Raw genomic sequence first — 16,579 nt, forward strand, 5'->3', positions numbered from 1 at the left:
ATGTATACAGTTAACACATTCGTACTATGTAAACTGGAAAAAGTCCTAAAAACTGATATTGGGAGGCAGTTGCTAGGAGAACTGAAAGTAAAAAAGAAGAGTTACAAAAGAAAAAGACAGTTGGAAGAAGGGAAATGGAATGAGAAAGTAATCAGAAAAAGAGAAAATGCCATCTTCTCTGGAATATGAGAAAAATTACTATCTCAGCTAAGACACCATCAGATACTTGCGAGCTTATTATGAAATAGAAAGACAACGAAAGACAGACAAGATTGGGAGGCCTGCTGTGTTCAAAATTATTATATTTACACCATCCAAGATGCTGTCAGCAAAAATCAAGGTTAATGAAGATGCATAGGTATAGTATAGGTGGTACCTTGCTCAATAGTAGTAACTGTGAGAGGGATCTCGGAGTCTTAGTAGACAATCACTTCAATATGAGCCAGCAGTGTGCTGCAGCTGCCAAAAAAGCCAACACAGTGCTAGGCTGCATTAACAGAGGGATAGAATCAAGATCACGTGAAGTACTAATACCACTTTACAATGCCTTGGTAAGGCCACACCTGGAATACTGCATCCAGTTTTGGTCACTACGATGTAAAAAAAGATGTTGAGACTCTAGAAAGGGTACAGAGAAGAGCAACAAAGATGATTAGGGGGCTGGAGGCTAAAACATATAGGGAACGGTTGCTGGAATTGGGTATGTGTAGTTTAATGAAGAGAAGGGTGAGGGGTGACATGATAGCAGTGTTCCAATATCTCAGGGGCTGCCACAAAGAAGAGGGAGTCAAGCTATTCTCCAAAGCACCTGAAAGCAGGACAAGAAGCAACGGATGGAAACTAGTCAAGGAGAGAAGCAACCTAGAACTAAGGAGAAACTTCCTGACAGTTAGAACAATTAACCAGTGAAACAACCTGCCTCCAGAGGTGGTGAATGCTCCAACACTGGAGGTTTTTAAGAAGAGACTGGACAGCCATTTGCCTGAAATGGTATAAGGTTTCCTGCCTGAGCAGGGGGTTGGACTAGATGACCTCCAAGGTCCCTTCCAACTTTATTATTATTATTATTATTATTATTATTATTATTATTATTATTATTATTATTATTATTATTAAGATGGAACAACCGAAAAAGGTGAGATACCTATTAATTCAAGAGGCAGAGTAAAATTGGTTGAATTTTAATAATCACCCTATGACTTGTTCAGTCAAAATTTCAAAGATATTGCCTTACTAATGGCAGAATTTCTAAGGTACTGCCGCACTAGAAAAGTTCTTAAAAATAAAAGGCATATTTATAGATGTATCAAGTTGATAATAGCCCATGTTGAACTGCATAGCACAAATATTAGAAATGTTTACAATACTTGTGATAAAATGTGATAATTTTTATGTCATAAAATGTTTTATAAAATTCCACAGGAATTATGGGTTCTGGATTTTGGGCACATTCTGTACTATGTTTCAAAAATTCTTGTCCTAAGGTGTATTGTTTTGCCCAGCTAAAGGTTATTTATTTTTTATTTATTTTTATTTAATTTAATTTGTATACCGCCCTTCTCCCGAAGGACTCAGGGCGGTGAACAGGGCAATAAATACTAAAATACCAAAATACAAAAATTAAGAACAGATTAAACCATAGTGGCCAAATACAATAAATAAATTACTTAAAAACAATAATTAAAACCCAAACCCATCAGACCAGGTCGGCTTGTTCAAACAAATAGGTTTTTAGATCACGTCGGAAGGAGCGAAGGTCCACAGACGAACATGAGTTTTAGCAGTATATAAATTATATGTAGACCTATCAATGCATTTTAATCAATTTGTCCATTTTTAGGAGCTACACAAATTTGTAACAGCATGTTATTTATTTTCTTTGACAATCTATGAAAAGGGAAGGGATTTGAATGCAGCCAACCTAGTAACAATTGACTCTGATGAATCATGAGAGCTAAATGTAATTTCCATGTTCAGAGGCAAAATATCTAAATGTTCAATGCTAGACAAAAAGGACCATGGTAGGAAGGGCTGTTACCTTTAGCGATAGAATCTACAGTATGGACTTCCAAAATATTGCTAAACTACTTGTTCCAGGAGTTTCAACCAATCTCTCTAATGGTGAGGAATCCTGGGAGATATAGCAGTACTGAGGGTGATCATTTTCCTACTAATGTGCCCTATTTAGGGACTTCCTGAAGATACTTGGCTCTTCACAGGTAGAACAGGATACTGAATTAGAAGGATTCTTAATAACACTTAATAGACATCTGATGTCTCCCAAGAAAAGAGGAAGATAAGCAAGATTGACACCAAAATCTCATGTACTTTTCCTATTCCACTATGACTGCTATAAACTGCCCTATTACAAGGAACCTAGAATTCTTTCTTTTTAAACACCTTAGGAAGATGGTTATCCTGTAAACCATGATATACTGTAACTTATTAGAGACATCAATATTTGTTTCTCTTTTTTATTTTTGCTTTGATTTTTATTTATGTTTATTATTTTAATTGTCACTGCCCTGGGCATTTTATTCTAAACAGAAGGTAGCTTATGAAGCTTATAAATAAATCAGGATTTTGCAGTGTATAGAGCTGAATATTAAAGGCCAGTTGTCATCATGTTACTGTGAGTTCCTTTTTCAGAAATTAGAATACAGGTAGCCCTCAACTTATAACCACAACTGGGGCCAGAATTTCCATTGCTAAGCAACCTGATAGTTAAGTAAGGTGTGCCCGATTTTAACTTTTTTGTTAAGTGAATCATGCTATCCGTAAGTGAATCCAACTTCCCTCATTGATTTGGTTATAAGAAGCTAGCTGGGATAGGTAACAGATGGTAATCACATGATCCAGGACATTGCAACCTTGGTAAATACATGCTAGTTGCCAAGCACCCAAATTTTGATCATATCACTGTGAAGTAAGATTTTTTTCAGCGTCACTGTAACTTTGAACAGTTGCTAAATAAACGGTTGCAAGTTGTAAGTTGAAGTCTACCTGAATGGTTGCTAGATGTAGGTACTCTATTTTCCATTACTATGTAACACTGATAACCCGTTTCCTGTTTCTTTTTCTTACTTATATCCACCCTCCCATGATAAATCTTTAAATATTAATTTAAACTTCTTCCTTTACAAAGGACAAAAGTATGGAGCCCTTGCTAGAATAAACTGTTTCTTCATGTAACTAGGATATACAGTTTATTCTCTTCTGTTCTCTGCTTATTTCTGCCTACTAGGTAGCTGTTTAAGGCACAGCTGCAAAGGCCCGATAAGAAAATGACAATTTCAGCCAATGCCAATCTTATATTCCCACAATTTCCTACTTGCCCACCCCACCCACTTTTTAGTAAGATGCTCATTTGATTCTCTTTTCAAGCTCTACATCTTCAGTTGTGATGCTTCTTTGCAATAGCTAGAATGTTGCCCCTGTGTAATAATATGAGCTTCCCACACCTCTTGACAAAATAATTTCCAGTTTTTTCCTCATAAAACTATTTACTTTGTTGGTTAACATTCTGTGACTAATTCTGTATTTGTGGTCAGATTTATTTAATTTCACATCAGTTTTGTCAGTTCTGTCTCAACTTTATTGTTTGAACATGTGGGTACTTCAACTGCCAGAATTCCCCAGCCAGGTTGGCTAGGAAATTCTGAGAGTTAAAATCTACACATCTTAAAGTTACTGAAACTGAGAAACAGTGACACAGCCTAATGATCTTATCTTACAGATGAAAGATAATACTGTCGGTATTGCCTCTACTGATATTCACACATAAGCAAGCAGGTACCACTGTATTGAAAAGGGTCTATAATTAGGATTCCTCAAGATCATCAAAGGCTTCACTTAACTTTTTGCATTATGCAGATGAAGTTTTAGTGGATAATAGTAGATTGTAAAAGAGAGCTAGTTTGCTGAGTGGTAAAGCACTAGTCCAAAAACCAGGACTATTTGAGTTGCAGGCCTGCCTTTGCCATACAGCAGCCAGCTAGGCGCTTTGGGCCAGTCACTTTCTCTCAGCCCTAGGAATTGACAAGCCACTTCTAAAAATATTGCCAAGAATACTGCAAGGACTCACCTAGGTAGTCACCAGGAATCAAAACTGTCTCAAGTCGCTGCTCTGCCCTCCACAAAAAGGAAAATAAAGGATCTACTCTGGGACACTTGTCAGCAAGTTACAAAAGTCAAAATAGTGGCCATGACTGTGTGTTGAAGCCTAGCTCTTTTATTTTGCATGCACGTGTTAAATCAAGTGAGGCTTCAATCAAATAGCCACAGCTACCATTTTGCCTTCCCCCCATTATCAGCCCATCTCCAATGATTCCCTTATTTTCTGCATATCACAGTGCTGTAAAAGAGAAGAAGAATAATTAATATTGGACATCTATATTAAACTGTTGTTGGTGTGAAAAATTAGCATGTATTTTTGAGCCTTCTGGATTGAGGACAATGGTTTCTTCTCCCACACTCCAGGTATTAATTAACTAGAATAGCTGTGCTTTAAAAACTCTGTCTTCCTTTTGCATATGCTGTAGCTTTAATATCTATTAATATTATTTCTTTTAGATTTTTACCATCACTAACATGTTTTTCCTCTTCCTCTCTAGCATCAGTTAGGCTGATACAGCACAATCAACTAAAATAGTCTGTTTGGATCTGGCTTAGCATCATCTATATCAGTGTTTCTCAACCCTGATAATTTTAAGATATGTGGATTTCAACTGCCAGAATTCCCCAGCCAGCATAATGAAGTCCATGGCTTAAAGTTGTCAAGGTTGAGTAACTGATCTTTATAGTCCTCGATAGACAACCACAACTGAGCCCAAAATTTATGTTGCTAAGTGAGACAGTTTTGCCCCATTTATGACCTTTCTTGCTAGTGAATCACTATTGTTAATTTAGTAAAGGGATTGTTAAGTGAATCAGATTTCCCCATTGCCTTTGCTTGTCAGAAGGTTGCCCAGGACACTGCAACCATCATAAATATGAGTCAGTTGCCCAGCATCTGAATTTTGATCATGGGGACGCTGTAATGGTCATAAGTGTGAAAAATGGTCATGTCACTTTTTTCAGTGCTGTTGTAACTTCAAATGGTCACTAAATGAACTGCTGTAAATTGAGGACCACCTGCATGGTAGTAAACTATAAATTATACCTTAGCATTAGGTATGAATGCAACCATTTTAATTTCAGTAAACACTTGTTTAATGTAAAGCATGGCCTGGCAGAATCTACAAACGCAGTTGTCTCTGCTCAGAACAATCCTTTATTACTAGTAGGAATTATAATTGTATCACTTACATGTTGAGGTGTTTTTCCAAGGCAATCAGGGAGATCAAGATCAAGCGCACATTCAGTGGAAACTTTCTGAGAGACTATGTGGTGATCAGGAGAAACTGAAAGTGCTCTAAACACTACCTTGAGCTGTTACAGAAAAGATTGAGTATAAAAATCTAACAGCACCTCCAAAGAAACAATAAAATAAAGCAATTAAAGCCCAGTACTAATTATACTTAAAGGCTGTAGAAGGTTAAATAATTAGCAACACAAGTGCAAAGCCTACCTGTAGAGAAGTTCTCTCTTTTTTCTAAGAAAAAGAGTGTGGTGCCACGTTCCAATATTCATGGAAATACAGGGTTATGGTTTATACATGTGTTCTCCCATGACATTCCAAGCTACCAGTTAACAACTATGGTTATCATAAGGCTTCCTGTGCTGAGAAAAAAAAACACCATTTGATATATCAATCAACGGAACAGCTTTGCATTCCTAAACACAAGTTGAAAATAATATGGTTAAGCATAAAGTGCTTTTTTTGTCATAGAACTCACCTGAACGGAGTTCCAGCACCTTTTTTTGAAAGATTTTCCAAGTTCCAACCCACTCCGTCCCACTGTCTCTGCTTGCCTGTAACCGTGACAGGGCAGGCAGCCACACAGTGCACTGGGATCGCCTACCTCCCCCCCCCATGCCTCTGCCTTCACTTGCTGCTGGTGCCGCTGCGTGAGCCTCCCATGAGCCAGGCAATTGCACAGCACATCCAGATTGCCTGCCTTCCCCCCTGTGCGTCTGCCTCCAGCTGCTGCTTGGATAGGTAATCAACTCACCAGCCTCAGAGTGCACCGGCCAAGGGGGCTGTGGCCGGACACTGTCGGTCCCTAAGCACTCTCTGCCTCTTGTGTGTGCACCGGGAGCTGATCAGCCTTATACCATGTTTCCCTGAAAATAAGCCTTAATGCCTTTTTTGGAACCAAAAAAATATAAGACTGTGTTTAATTTTAGGGGAAACATGGTACAAAACCCCTCAATATCCAAAAGATGGGTATACAGGCTTTGAGGGAACCCCACTATCTTTTCCATGACTCAAATGTGAATCAAATCTCCAAATCAATGTGTTCAATTGTGCTTAAGCACTCCAGGTAAGAACCCCATCTTGAGCAGGGACAACTGCGCAAACTCAGAAAATTGGATCAATTGTGTTCTGTATGCACCTGTCCAGCCTCGTGATTGGCTAATCCGGCCGGCAGGAATTTCTGGACACCGGGTTGGGTGTCTGAGGCAAGGTGGGAGATTGCAGCCAGGGGGTTGGCTAGCACACGGCACTGGCCGGACATATAAGGGATACCGGGGCCATGCGAGTTCAGTTCAACCACGTGTATCAAAATAAACAGAATAAACCAATACCTGTCTCCGAGTCATCTGTCGCCGTACCGAACACAACAAATTGAATACAGGTATTCCTCCACTTACGGCACAGTTGAGCCCAAAATTCCTCTTACTGAAGTTGTTGAGTGAATTTCATTCCATTTTACCATCTATTTTTGCCACAACTGTTAAGTGAATCATGCTGTTGGTAAATAAAACTATCTTCCCATCTTGTCTTTGCTTACAGGAAGCTAGCTGGGGGAAGGTTGCAAATGGTGATCACATGACCCCAGGACACCACAATCTTCGCAAATACATGCCAGTTGCCAAGCACCCAAATTCTGATCACGTGACCATGGTTATCGTACAACATAAGTGTAAAAAATGGTCATAAATCACTTTTTTCAGTGTCACTTAACTTTGAACAGTGGTTAAACAAATGGTTGTAAATTGAGGACTGTCTGTAATAGGCAAGTTAATCACAGAAAAACCTGTGATGAAAATTCAAAATAGAGACAATCCTCAACTTACAGCCATTTGCTTAATAACCATTTGAATGTGCCATGGCACTGAAAAAAGTGAGTTATGATAGAACAGTCGCAGGATCCCTGTGGTCACATGATCGCAATTCAGGCTCTTGGTTGACTGGCATGCAGTTATGAAAATCGCAGCGTCCAAGATTGCCATTTGCAAACTTCCAGGTAGCTTCCGACGAGTAAAGTCAATGGAGGAAACCAGATTTGTTTAATGACCGGCAAAATATATCGTAAAATTGGGCCCGGTGACATGACTCACTTGGCAACCACAACAGAAATTGCAACTGTAGTTGTAAGTTGGGGACTACCTGTATGGCTAGTGGGCCAAAATGCTGACTGAGAATAGGAGTATACCTTCTAATAAGCTTTATCTAACTTAGTATTTGAAGCCTTTTGCTACAGTACATTTCCAGATTCTAATTTACTTACACTAAGCCTGACTGCTACAGGAAAAATACAAATAACTTCAATTGAGAGCTCAAAAGTAGTTTACTTATTATACTAAATACAAAACTGGTTTATTCCTCCTGTTGCCACCCAGTGGCCAACTGCTGAAGCAGTAAATGTTTCAATCCCATGGTACAGCAGAAATAGTGGCTATAGGTAATCCTTGACTTACGTCCACAATTGAGATCAGAATTTTGTTGTTAAGCGAAGTAGTTGTTAAATGACTCATGCCTAATTTATTATCTTTTTGCCACAGTTGTTAAGGGAGTCATTGCAGTTGTTCAGTGAATCATTCAGTCTTTAAAGTTAATCCAGCTTTCCCTATTGACTTTGCTTGCCAGAAGCAGGCTGGGAAGATTGTAAATGGTGATCATGTGACCCCAGGACACCGTAAACATTGCAAATACATGCCAGATGTCAAGCAATCAAATTCTGATTACATGACTGGGGAGGATACTGTGGCAGTTATAAGTGTGAGGTCTGGTTGTAAGTCACTTTTGCAGTGCTATTATAAGTTTAAATCAATAGTTAAGTTGAACCTGCATTGCCTCTCTATAAGCTACAGGATTCTAAATCATAAAGCTCGATTTAGAAATACGTTAATCAATTACAGCATAGTCTATTGTGTCTGCAAATGCTTTCATTAGCCTAGTCCACTGGATTTGCACAGTGCATGGAACTATAAACTAGCTCTGCTACCTGGGTTTGCATCATGTTCCTGTCCCATAAAGTACCAATTGCACCGTCTAGTGTGTTGTATAAACTTAGCCAACAGTACTGATGTTACCAGTTCAGGGCTTTTCAACCAGTGGTACGGGTACCACCTGTGGTACATTGGCACCTAGCAGGTGGTACGCAACCATCCTAGAAAAGTGGTAGCGGGGGAGGGGAATGAGCTGAACTGGTGGCAGCACCTCACAAGCCTGAGCGAGAGATGGCTGGAGCTGCAGGGCTGTCAGGGCTCATTGGAAGCGCCAGGATCAGTGCCAGGCTCCAGCTGGAGCTCAACACTGATCCTGGCGCTTCTGCTGAGCCCAGAGGCACTGATCAGATGGGTCTTGTGATTTACATTCAGATGCTTGGCAACTGATTCATATTTATGATGGTCACAGTGTCCCAGGATCATGTGAAGTGACCAAAACCTGCTGCAACCACCCAGCAGAGGGGGAAAAAAATAAAAACCACACACCCCCCCCACCCTACCCGCCAATTCTCAACAGAAATGCTCACAACAATGAAAACCTCGGACAGGAGGAAGAGTGCTGCCGGGCGGGCAGGCAGGTGTCTTGCTCGGCTGTGGCTTGGGGGAAACTTTTTTCAGTGCCATTGTAACTTCAAACAGTCACTAAGTGAACTGTTGTAAGTTGAGGACTACCTGTACTTCATCACTTTTTCCCTTTTTTTGGTCAAGTTTTTGACACCTTGCTAGGTGACTAGTGGTACTCGGATGTTGCCATATCCTAAAAGTGGTACAATGGGTGAAAAGGTTGAAAAGCCTTGACCTAGTTTGGGATAATGAAACATCTGAAAAAAACAACCACGCACTAACAACCCCTCATACTCAGCCAATGCCTGCAGTAAAGGCAACTTTATTAACAGTGATAATTGGGAAGAGCAGATTGAGATTCCCACGATTTTCACTGTCATATTTGGGCTACAATTTTGTGAATATCACAAAGAATTATGTAATAGTTTTCTATATTTCTTTGCTGCCTATGCATTGGAATTCAGCCCAAGATCAATTATTTTTGTAACCAAGGTTTGGTTGCCTCATTCACATATATACTAAGACGATTAATACACGGATCTGATCATGTAATTCTGGCCTATATATACTCTTGGAAAGCCTGAGATATGAATATTCAGAGAGCTCCACAAGTTGCCACCAAATTTTAAATGATCAATGAAAACTTTTTGTGCACTCCTGGTTTGGAGGGAGTAGCAGTTCAGTGCAGCCATTTCTTATTGTTTATATTTTTACTTATATCAGTATTTATAGAGAACACTAATTTGTTCTTACAGCCAATACTAACTTTGGAAAATGTTCAGAGAAGAACAACTAAGATGGTCCAAGGCCTGGAGACTAAAACATATGAAGAATGACTGTAGGACTTGGGTTTGGCTAGTCTAAAGAAAAACACAGGTGACATGATAGCGATATTCCAGTATTTGAGGGGCTGCCACAAAGAAGACAGTGTCAAACTATTCTCCAAAGCACCATTGGCCAGAGAGAAGCAACCTGGAATTAAGTAGAAACTTCCTAACAGTGAGGACAATTAATCAGTGGAACACCTTGCTCCAGAAATGGTGGGCACTCCATCACTGGTCTTTTAAAGAAGAGACTAAACAGTCACTTGTCTGAAATGGTATAGGTTCTTCTGGTTGAGCAGGGGGCTGGTCTAGAAGACCTCCAAGGTTCTTTCCAGCTCTATTCTATTCTAACTGCTCCAAGTTTTTTGTCATTTGCGATCCCCTGTGCTGAATATTTAATACGTAGTTTTAAATCACTTATAATGAGATTTCAAACATTTGCACGGGGCATGGGCATCCGCATTCACAAACTGCGCAGAAGCATGCCTTGATTGAGCAAACTCAAATGGTGCCTAAGGAATTCAGCCTTAAGCCACAGTTTACAACCCACAAAAGCTAGCTTCACAGTAAAGCAAAATCGAAAGAATCGTAGGTGACTCAGTTTAACTCAAAATGTGAACCTGGCCAGCAATTCCTCAACTCCTCCTCCAAAAGGGCAATGGAAAATTTCGGGGTACAAAACTTCGGTCAACTCTTCAATAGCAACGAAGCGAGTTTGCTATCTTTTTGCTGGCAACCGTTCGAATTTTTGTAGCCTACAATGCCTCACGTGACGCTGCTCCGAATTCTCTGCGTGTTTCAGGCTTTTATTTCCCCATCTCAAGATTCTGATTGTGCTTTTAACATTTCCAGGTGACTAAGAACCGCCCATCCACTCCAAACTCTTTTTCTCCGGGGAGGAGGCCGAGCCTGGTCACGTGTTCCTGCCTTGTGATCACATGACGAAACGAGAGGAAAGAGCTCGGGCGCGTTTTTTTGTTACGGCTGCTAAACTCTGTTTTCTTTCTTTTTTTTCAGCTTCCTCCGACCCCCTTCAGAAGAAAGGGCTTAAATTAGGTAAGGATCGAAAAAGATTGGTCGCTTCTTCGTCTCATTGTACTCATATTGAGTCTTTGGAATAAATTCACTCCCTCTCCCGCCCTCCCCATTTTTCTGCCACTTCTAAGTCTAGTTGAAGGTAGTCAGTGATTACAACAATTCTTAGTGACTCTGAATAGCGAAAAACGTATATCTTCGAATGAAGTTTGTCAGAGAAGGTGCTACCGGGCTCCTGATTTTTTTAAAACTAGAAAATATGTATTTTGTGGCAAATCCGTAGCTAAAGCCTGATATCACAAGAGCCAGTCTGATGTTAAAGCATCAAGTTAGAAAGCGGGAGCCCAGGAGTCTTATTGTGCCGGTCACTCACTCTCGGTCCCACGACGCAGGCAATAGCAATTCATTTTTCTAGCCCAGGCCGTTGCTAGAAGTCAAAGACTGATTGTATTGGCATTAAAAGCTCGATTTTAAAGCCCTTCCGGAGAAAGATTTTGTTTGGGGACTATTATCAAGGCTTCTGGTTTCTATTAGCTAGTATATAGCTCAAATTACAGTTGTGTTTGTTCATCGGCAAACTTTTGAGTTTGCTTTGTGCCGGTTAAGCAGTCCTGCATCTCGAGAGGCTTCCGTTATGGACGCAGAGGAAACATGTGTTTCCTTTTTCCCCCCTCAGAAGTAAAAAAAATGACGCGCTTGTTTTTTAACCTCAAAGTTTTGAGGGTTCCTGATTCTCGGTTTCAACTTTATCCGAGAAGTCTCCATTTGCATTTTTCCCCCTTTCTCTAGCAGTGTATACTAGAGGAAGTTGCTGTTCCTTCCCTTTTTATTCCCTACACTTTAAAGGAAGAATTCTTGCAACTCGAATTTTTAAGGCATTATATAAATGTAATTGTTTTAAAAATGATACTGCCTCTGTCCAGGATGGCTTGTAGTTAAATGTTTTGGGCTGCATTCATATGCTAAACCAACATGTGCTTTATGCCTTGTATAACCCCACTCAGTGTAGTAAGCTGTTTGTTTTACCGGTAGTAGGCTGCTTGGGAGTGTTTTTGATAAATCATAATTAAGACATGGCGTAATAAACGTTAGGTTCTGTTGTGAAATAAGCCTTAGTAAGGAGCCCCAGTTCTATACTATAAGGATAAAAAGTTATTTAATTATCAATATTTGATTTGTTATATTGCTGATTGACAACTTTCCTTCCAACATGACAAAGAGTCATGAAAGAGTATCTACAGGATTGTAGCTTAGCCATGATTGCTATATAAACTTGCCCAGAAATAAATTCTCTAAAGACTTCTAAAATTCAAAGTTTGAACATGTAGAACAGGCTGTAGTTAAACCTTGCCAAAACTAAGTAGTTATGTGTTTGGGGTCTTCCAGATGTAGTAGGGGGGCCCCCGAAAGCCCTAATAAGCAGGCATATACATAGAATGAAGGCTATTGCTAAGCTTGTAAGCCGCCCTGAGTCTTCGGAGAAGGGCGGGATATAAATGGAATTAAAATAAAATAAATAAATAATAAATATCCCGCCCTTCTCCGAAGACTCAGGGCGGCTTACAATCTAAAGCACAAATCAATGTGCTTAGCAATAGCCTTCATTCTATGTATATGCCTGCTTATTAGGGCTTCCCCCCTCCAAGCGGCATTATTACAAAGTCAGCTTATTTCCCCCAACAATCTGGGTCCTCATTATACCTACCTCGGAAGGATGGAAGGCTGAGTCAACCTTGAGCCTGGTGGGACTCATACCTGCACTAATTGAAGGCAGCTGGTGTTACTTAAGGAGGCATTAGCCCACTGCTCCACCAAGGCATTCTGGGGTTTCTCCTAGCCCAGGGCTAGGCAACCTTGGCTCTTTTATGAGTCATGGACTTCAACTCCCAGAATTCCCGAACCAGCCATGCTGGCTCAGGAATTCTGGGAGTTGAAGTCCATGACCCATAAAAAAGCCAAGGTTGCCTACCCCTGTCCTAGCCTCATAGCTGCTGCTCAGTTGCATGGGTCAGTTGTACCCATTCCTGGATTTAAAGGCCCTGCTTATAGTCACTTGTGCTTTACTACCATCTAATGGGTGGTAGTACAGGTAGTACTACATACATAATTTGTTTAGTAACCATTCAAAATTGCATTGGAAAAAATGGCTTATGCCTGGTCCTTATTACAACCATCACAGCATCCTCAAAAATCACATGATCAAAATTTTGGGTGCTCTATTTACAATGGTTCAGCATCTCTCATATTATAATTGCCATTTACAACTGTCCCAGCTAGCTTTCAACCAGCAAAGTCAATGGGTCAAGCTGGATTTGTTTAATGACCACATGATTCTCTTAACTAATGATTTGCTTAACAACATGGCAAAAGTCATAAAATTGGGCACAATTCTCTTAATTGTATTGCTTAGCAATAGAAATTCTGATCATTATGGAGATTCTGAGTCATCCAGATTATGATTGTCCAAAAGGTGCTTTTTCAAAAGGTAACTAGATTTTCTTTGTTTTTCTTGAAGACATTTTGCTTCTCATTAAAGAAACTTCTTCAGTTCTGACTAAATGGTGGAGAATGGAATGATTTATATTCCTTGTAGTCCTTTGGTTGTTAGCCTTCTTTCTGAGAGTCATTGAGGACACTTGGACGTTTATCTGTATCCTCAGGTTCGCCTAAATAATATAAATGGCCAATCTTGAAAACTATATGGAAAATTCAGTTAGTCCAGAATGCAGTAGCACAGGTTGTTAGGGTGCATGGTTTCTCTGATAGGCTTCCAGTTGCAATTCATGGTGCTGGTTATCATCTTTAAAGCCTTAAATGGCATAGGACTGGGTTACTTGAGGGTAGTGGTGGGATTCAAATATGTGAACAACCGGTTCTCTGTGTGGATACTGCTTCCGGAAGTCCATTCTGGGCCTGGGCAACAAAAAATTAGCTACCAGTTCTGCTGAAGTGGGAACTGGCTGAATCGCACCACTGCTTGAGGGACAACTTTCTCCCAAGAACATCTGCTCACCCGATAACACAGGTGTCAAACTTGCTACGCCACCTGACGTGTTGCTATGTATCGTGACTTCGCATTGCTGGAGCTGGGGTGGACACAGCCTCCGTATGATGCAACTTGCCCGTGTGCTGGCAGTTTGACACCCCTGCCCTATATCTTCCACAGAGAGCTTGCTCGATATTCCTCCTTTCAAATCTTGTCATTTTATGGGACTTAGAAAGTGCCCTTTCGATGGTTTCCCTTGTTTTGTGGAATGCTCTACAGGCCCCAACTGAACAGGTTTTTTTTGTTAAGCAAACTCATTATTCACTACGGCAGCCGCCCCAACCTTTTGGGCACCAGCAACCTGTACCATGGAGAAAGGTTTTTCATGGACTGGAGGGGTCGTGATTTTGCATGCTGCCTGCATCTCGCTGATAGGGCTTTGCTTGTTTGTGACGCCTGCTTGCTGACATGCCATGGACTGGTGCTGGTCCAGGGATCGAGGGTTGGGGACCCCTGCACTATGGCATATTTTTGCTGACAACTGTCATTTACTTCTGATTCTGAGCCAAAATGTTGTAAATTGCAGTTCCATAACTGGAATGCTAGAAACAGCCATAAATGTGACAGTGCGGTGGAGGTGGTGGCTGTCAGAATTTCAGAACTGGGTTGTAAATACTTTTTGGGAAAGCCCATTATAACTTTGAATGGCTACTAAGTGAGTAGTCAGAAGTCGAGAACTACCTGTATATTTTTCCCCCACTTTTATTATTTTTGATAACTCAAGGCAGCAAACATAGTTAATACTCTTCTTCCTCCTATTTTACCCACAACCACTCTAAAGTACCGTATTTTTCAGACTATAAGACGCACTTTTTCCCCAAAAGTGGGAAAAACGAGGGTGCGTCTTATGGTCCGAAGGTGATCCGTATGGCCAGCCCCAACCTCTGCAAGTGGAGCACGAATCGGCACGTGCTGAGAAACGCTGATCTCACGCTCCTGCACTCTCCCTCGCTCGGTTTCAGCTTCCCTTGCTACAAGAGAAAGCAGGCTGAAACGGAGTGAGGGAGATTGCCAGGAATGCGAATCGGCTGATCTCGCGCTGCTGCAATCTGCCTTGTTCCAGCCTGCTTTCTCTTGTAGCAAGGGAAGCTGAAACTGAGCGAGGGAGTTTGCAGGAGCGCGAGATCGGCCGATTCGCATTTCTGGCAATCTCCCTCACTCCGTTTCAGCTTGCTTTCTGCAAGAGAAAGCCGGGCTGCAGGGCTGCCTCCGCGGGTACTGCTCTAATGCAGAGAGGGAAGGACAAAGAGGGAGGGAAGGAAAGAAGGGACAATGGGAGAGGGAGGGAGAGAAAGAGAGAGAGAGAGGGAGAGAGAAGGAGAAAGAATTTTTTTTCTTGTTTTCCTGCTCTAAAAACTGGGTGCGTCTTATGGTCCGGTGCGTCTTATGGTCCGAAAAATACGGTAAGTTGGTTGGCTCAAAGGCTTTCATGCTTAAGGCAGTACTAGAATTCATACTTCCCTGGTTTCTAGCTTGGTGCCTTAACTACTACTGGCTCTAAATTATTTTCTGAGCCTTCTCCACACCCTAGCATGTTTTCATTTCAGAATAATAGATTGTGGTTATATATTATGTTTTGCCCAAGTTTGCTGGAATAAAAAGCTCAGATCACATGTTCTACTAAGCCATAATTAAACTAGCTACATCTTGTTATGATCAGTAAACAATCAGTTAGAGAACTGTCTGATAGCATCTAAGTCTACTACTATTTACTCTTCACCGATTTCCTGCTTTTCAATCAACTACCTTCAGAGCAGGGGTGTCAAACTGCTGGCCCACAGGCTGGATGTGTCATCCCAAAACTGCACCCATCCCACTGCCGGCAACGGAGAAAATGCTGCGATATGTTGCACGATGTCACATGATGTCGTGAGTTTGACATGTCTGCTTCAGAGGTAGTTGATTTGTTTCTTCATTCCTGTGCTGGTTGAGAATTTGGCGAGTTACACAGTTATGATATTCCTAGAGGAGATTTGGTTGGTGATAGTACATTCATTGTTTTTAGGATGAGGTATGATAAGTCCCCAGATGATATAAAACAGTGTTGATGTTCTTGATATGTTAATTTGGCTTTAGGTACTGATGGACTTGGAGCTGAAGGACCCACGGATCTTAAAGTGCAACACACTGCAAGTACTAATCAACTACCCAAATGGTATCAGATTTGGGGACTTCATTGGAGCTTTTTATGAAATCCATCACTTTCATCCCCAATTCTCTCATTATGGGTATAGTTCACTCAGAGAGTTGCTAGATGACATGAGGAAAACTGTAGTCGTAAAAGGCAGCAAATCAGGTAAACCAGTAATGAAGCTAGCAGATGACTTTAATTTTGATGGCTGGCTGCATGAAAATGAAGAAAATGGACTGGACAGTTTTGAAGAGGAACATCCAAGGTTGAAGGAGAAGGAAGGAAGACAAGAAGAAACAGCGGCAGCAGGTGAATGCATTACCTGATGGGGAAAATGGCAGCCCAGTACAGCTAGAACTACATCAATTCTCATATATTTATAAGTAAACATGGCATTATATCTGGCTATCAGAAACTTCATTTATTTATTTGCTTTACTTGTATGCTGCCCATTCTTGAAGTTTCTTCCACTGTAGATATAGGTGTTCCCCCAAGTTATTGGTCAGTTACAACAGACTCTCTAAAAGCTATTTATGGCCGGGTTTCAAAATTAAGACTGCTGCAGTGCCCTGCATTTGTTCACCTTTATGAGCAACTGCAGAGATGCTGCAGTGGTCCTCCTACCTATCTCCCCCACTCATG

General features: G+C 40.9%; 1 protein-coding gene across 10 annotated transcripts in view; it reads left to right on the forward strand.

The window, feature by feature from the left end:
• The first annotated feature begins 10,628 nt into the window (after positions 1-10,628).
• LOC308677195 (uncharacterized protein) overlaps positions 10,629-16,579 on the forward strand; it is a 33,477-nt gene continuing 27,526 nt past the window's right edge. For all 10 annotated transcript variants that reach the window (XM_081343379.1, XM_081343382.1, XM_081343383.1 and 7 more), the window contains exons 1-2: positions 10,629-10,781; positions 15,883-16,246. In XM_081343379.1, the coding sequence (XP_081199505.1) occupies positions 15,889-16,246 (358 nt within the window). In that variant the 5' untranslated portion in view covers positions 10,629-10,781; positions 15,883-15,888. The remainder of the gene's footprint in view (positions 10,782-15,882; positions 16,247-16,579) is intronic.

The sequence above is a fragment of the Vipera berus genome, assembly GCF_964194415.1.
Source record: "Vipera berus genome assembly, chromosome: Z".
Taxonomy (NCBI): Eukaryota; Metazoa; Chordata; class Lepidosauria; order Squamata; family Viperidae; genus Vipera; species Vipera berus.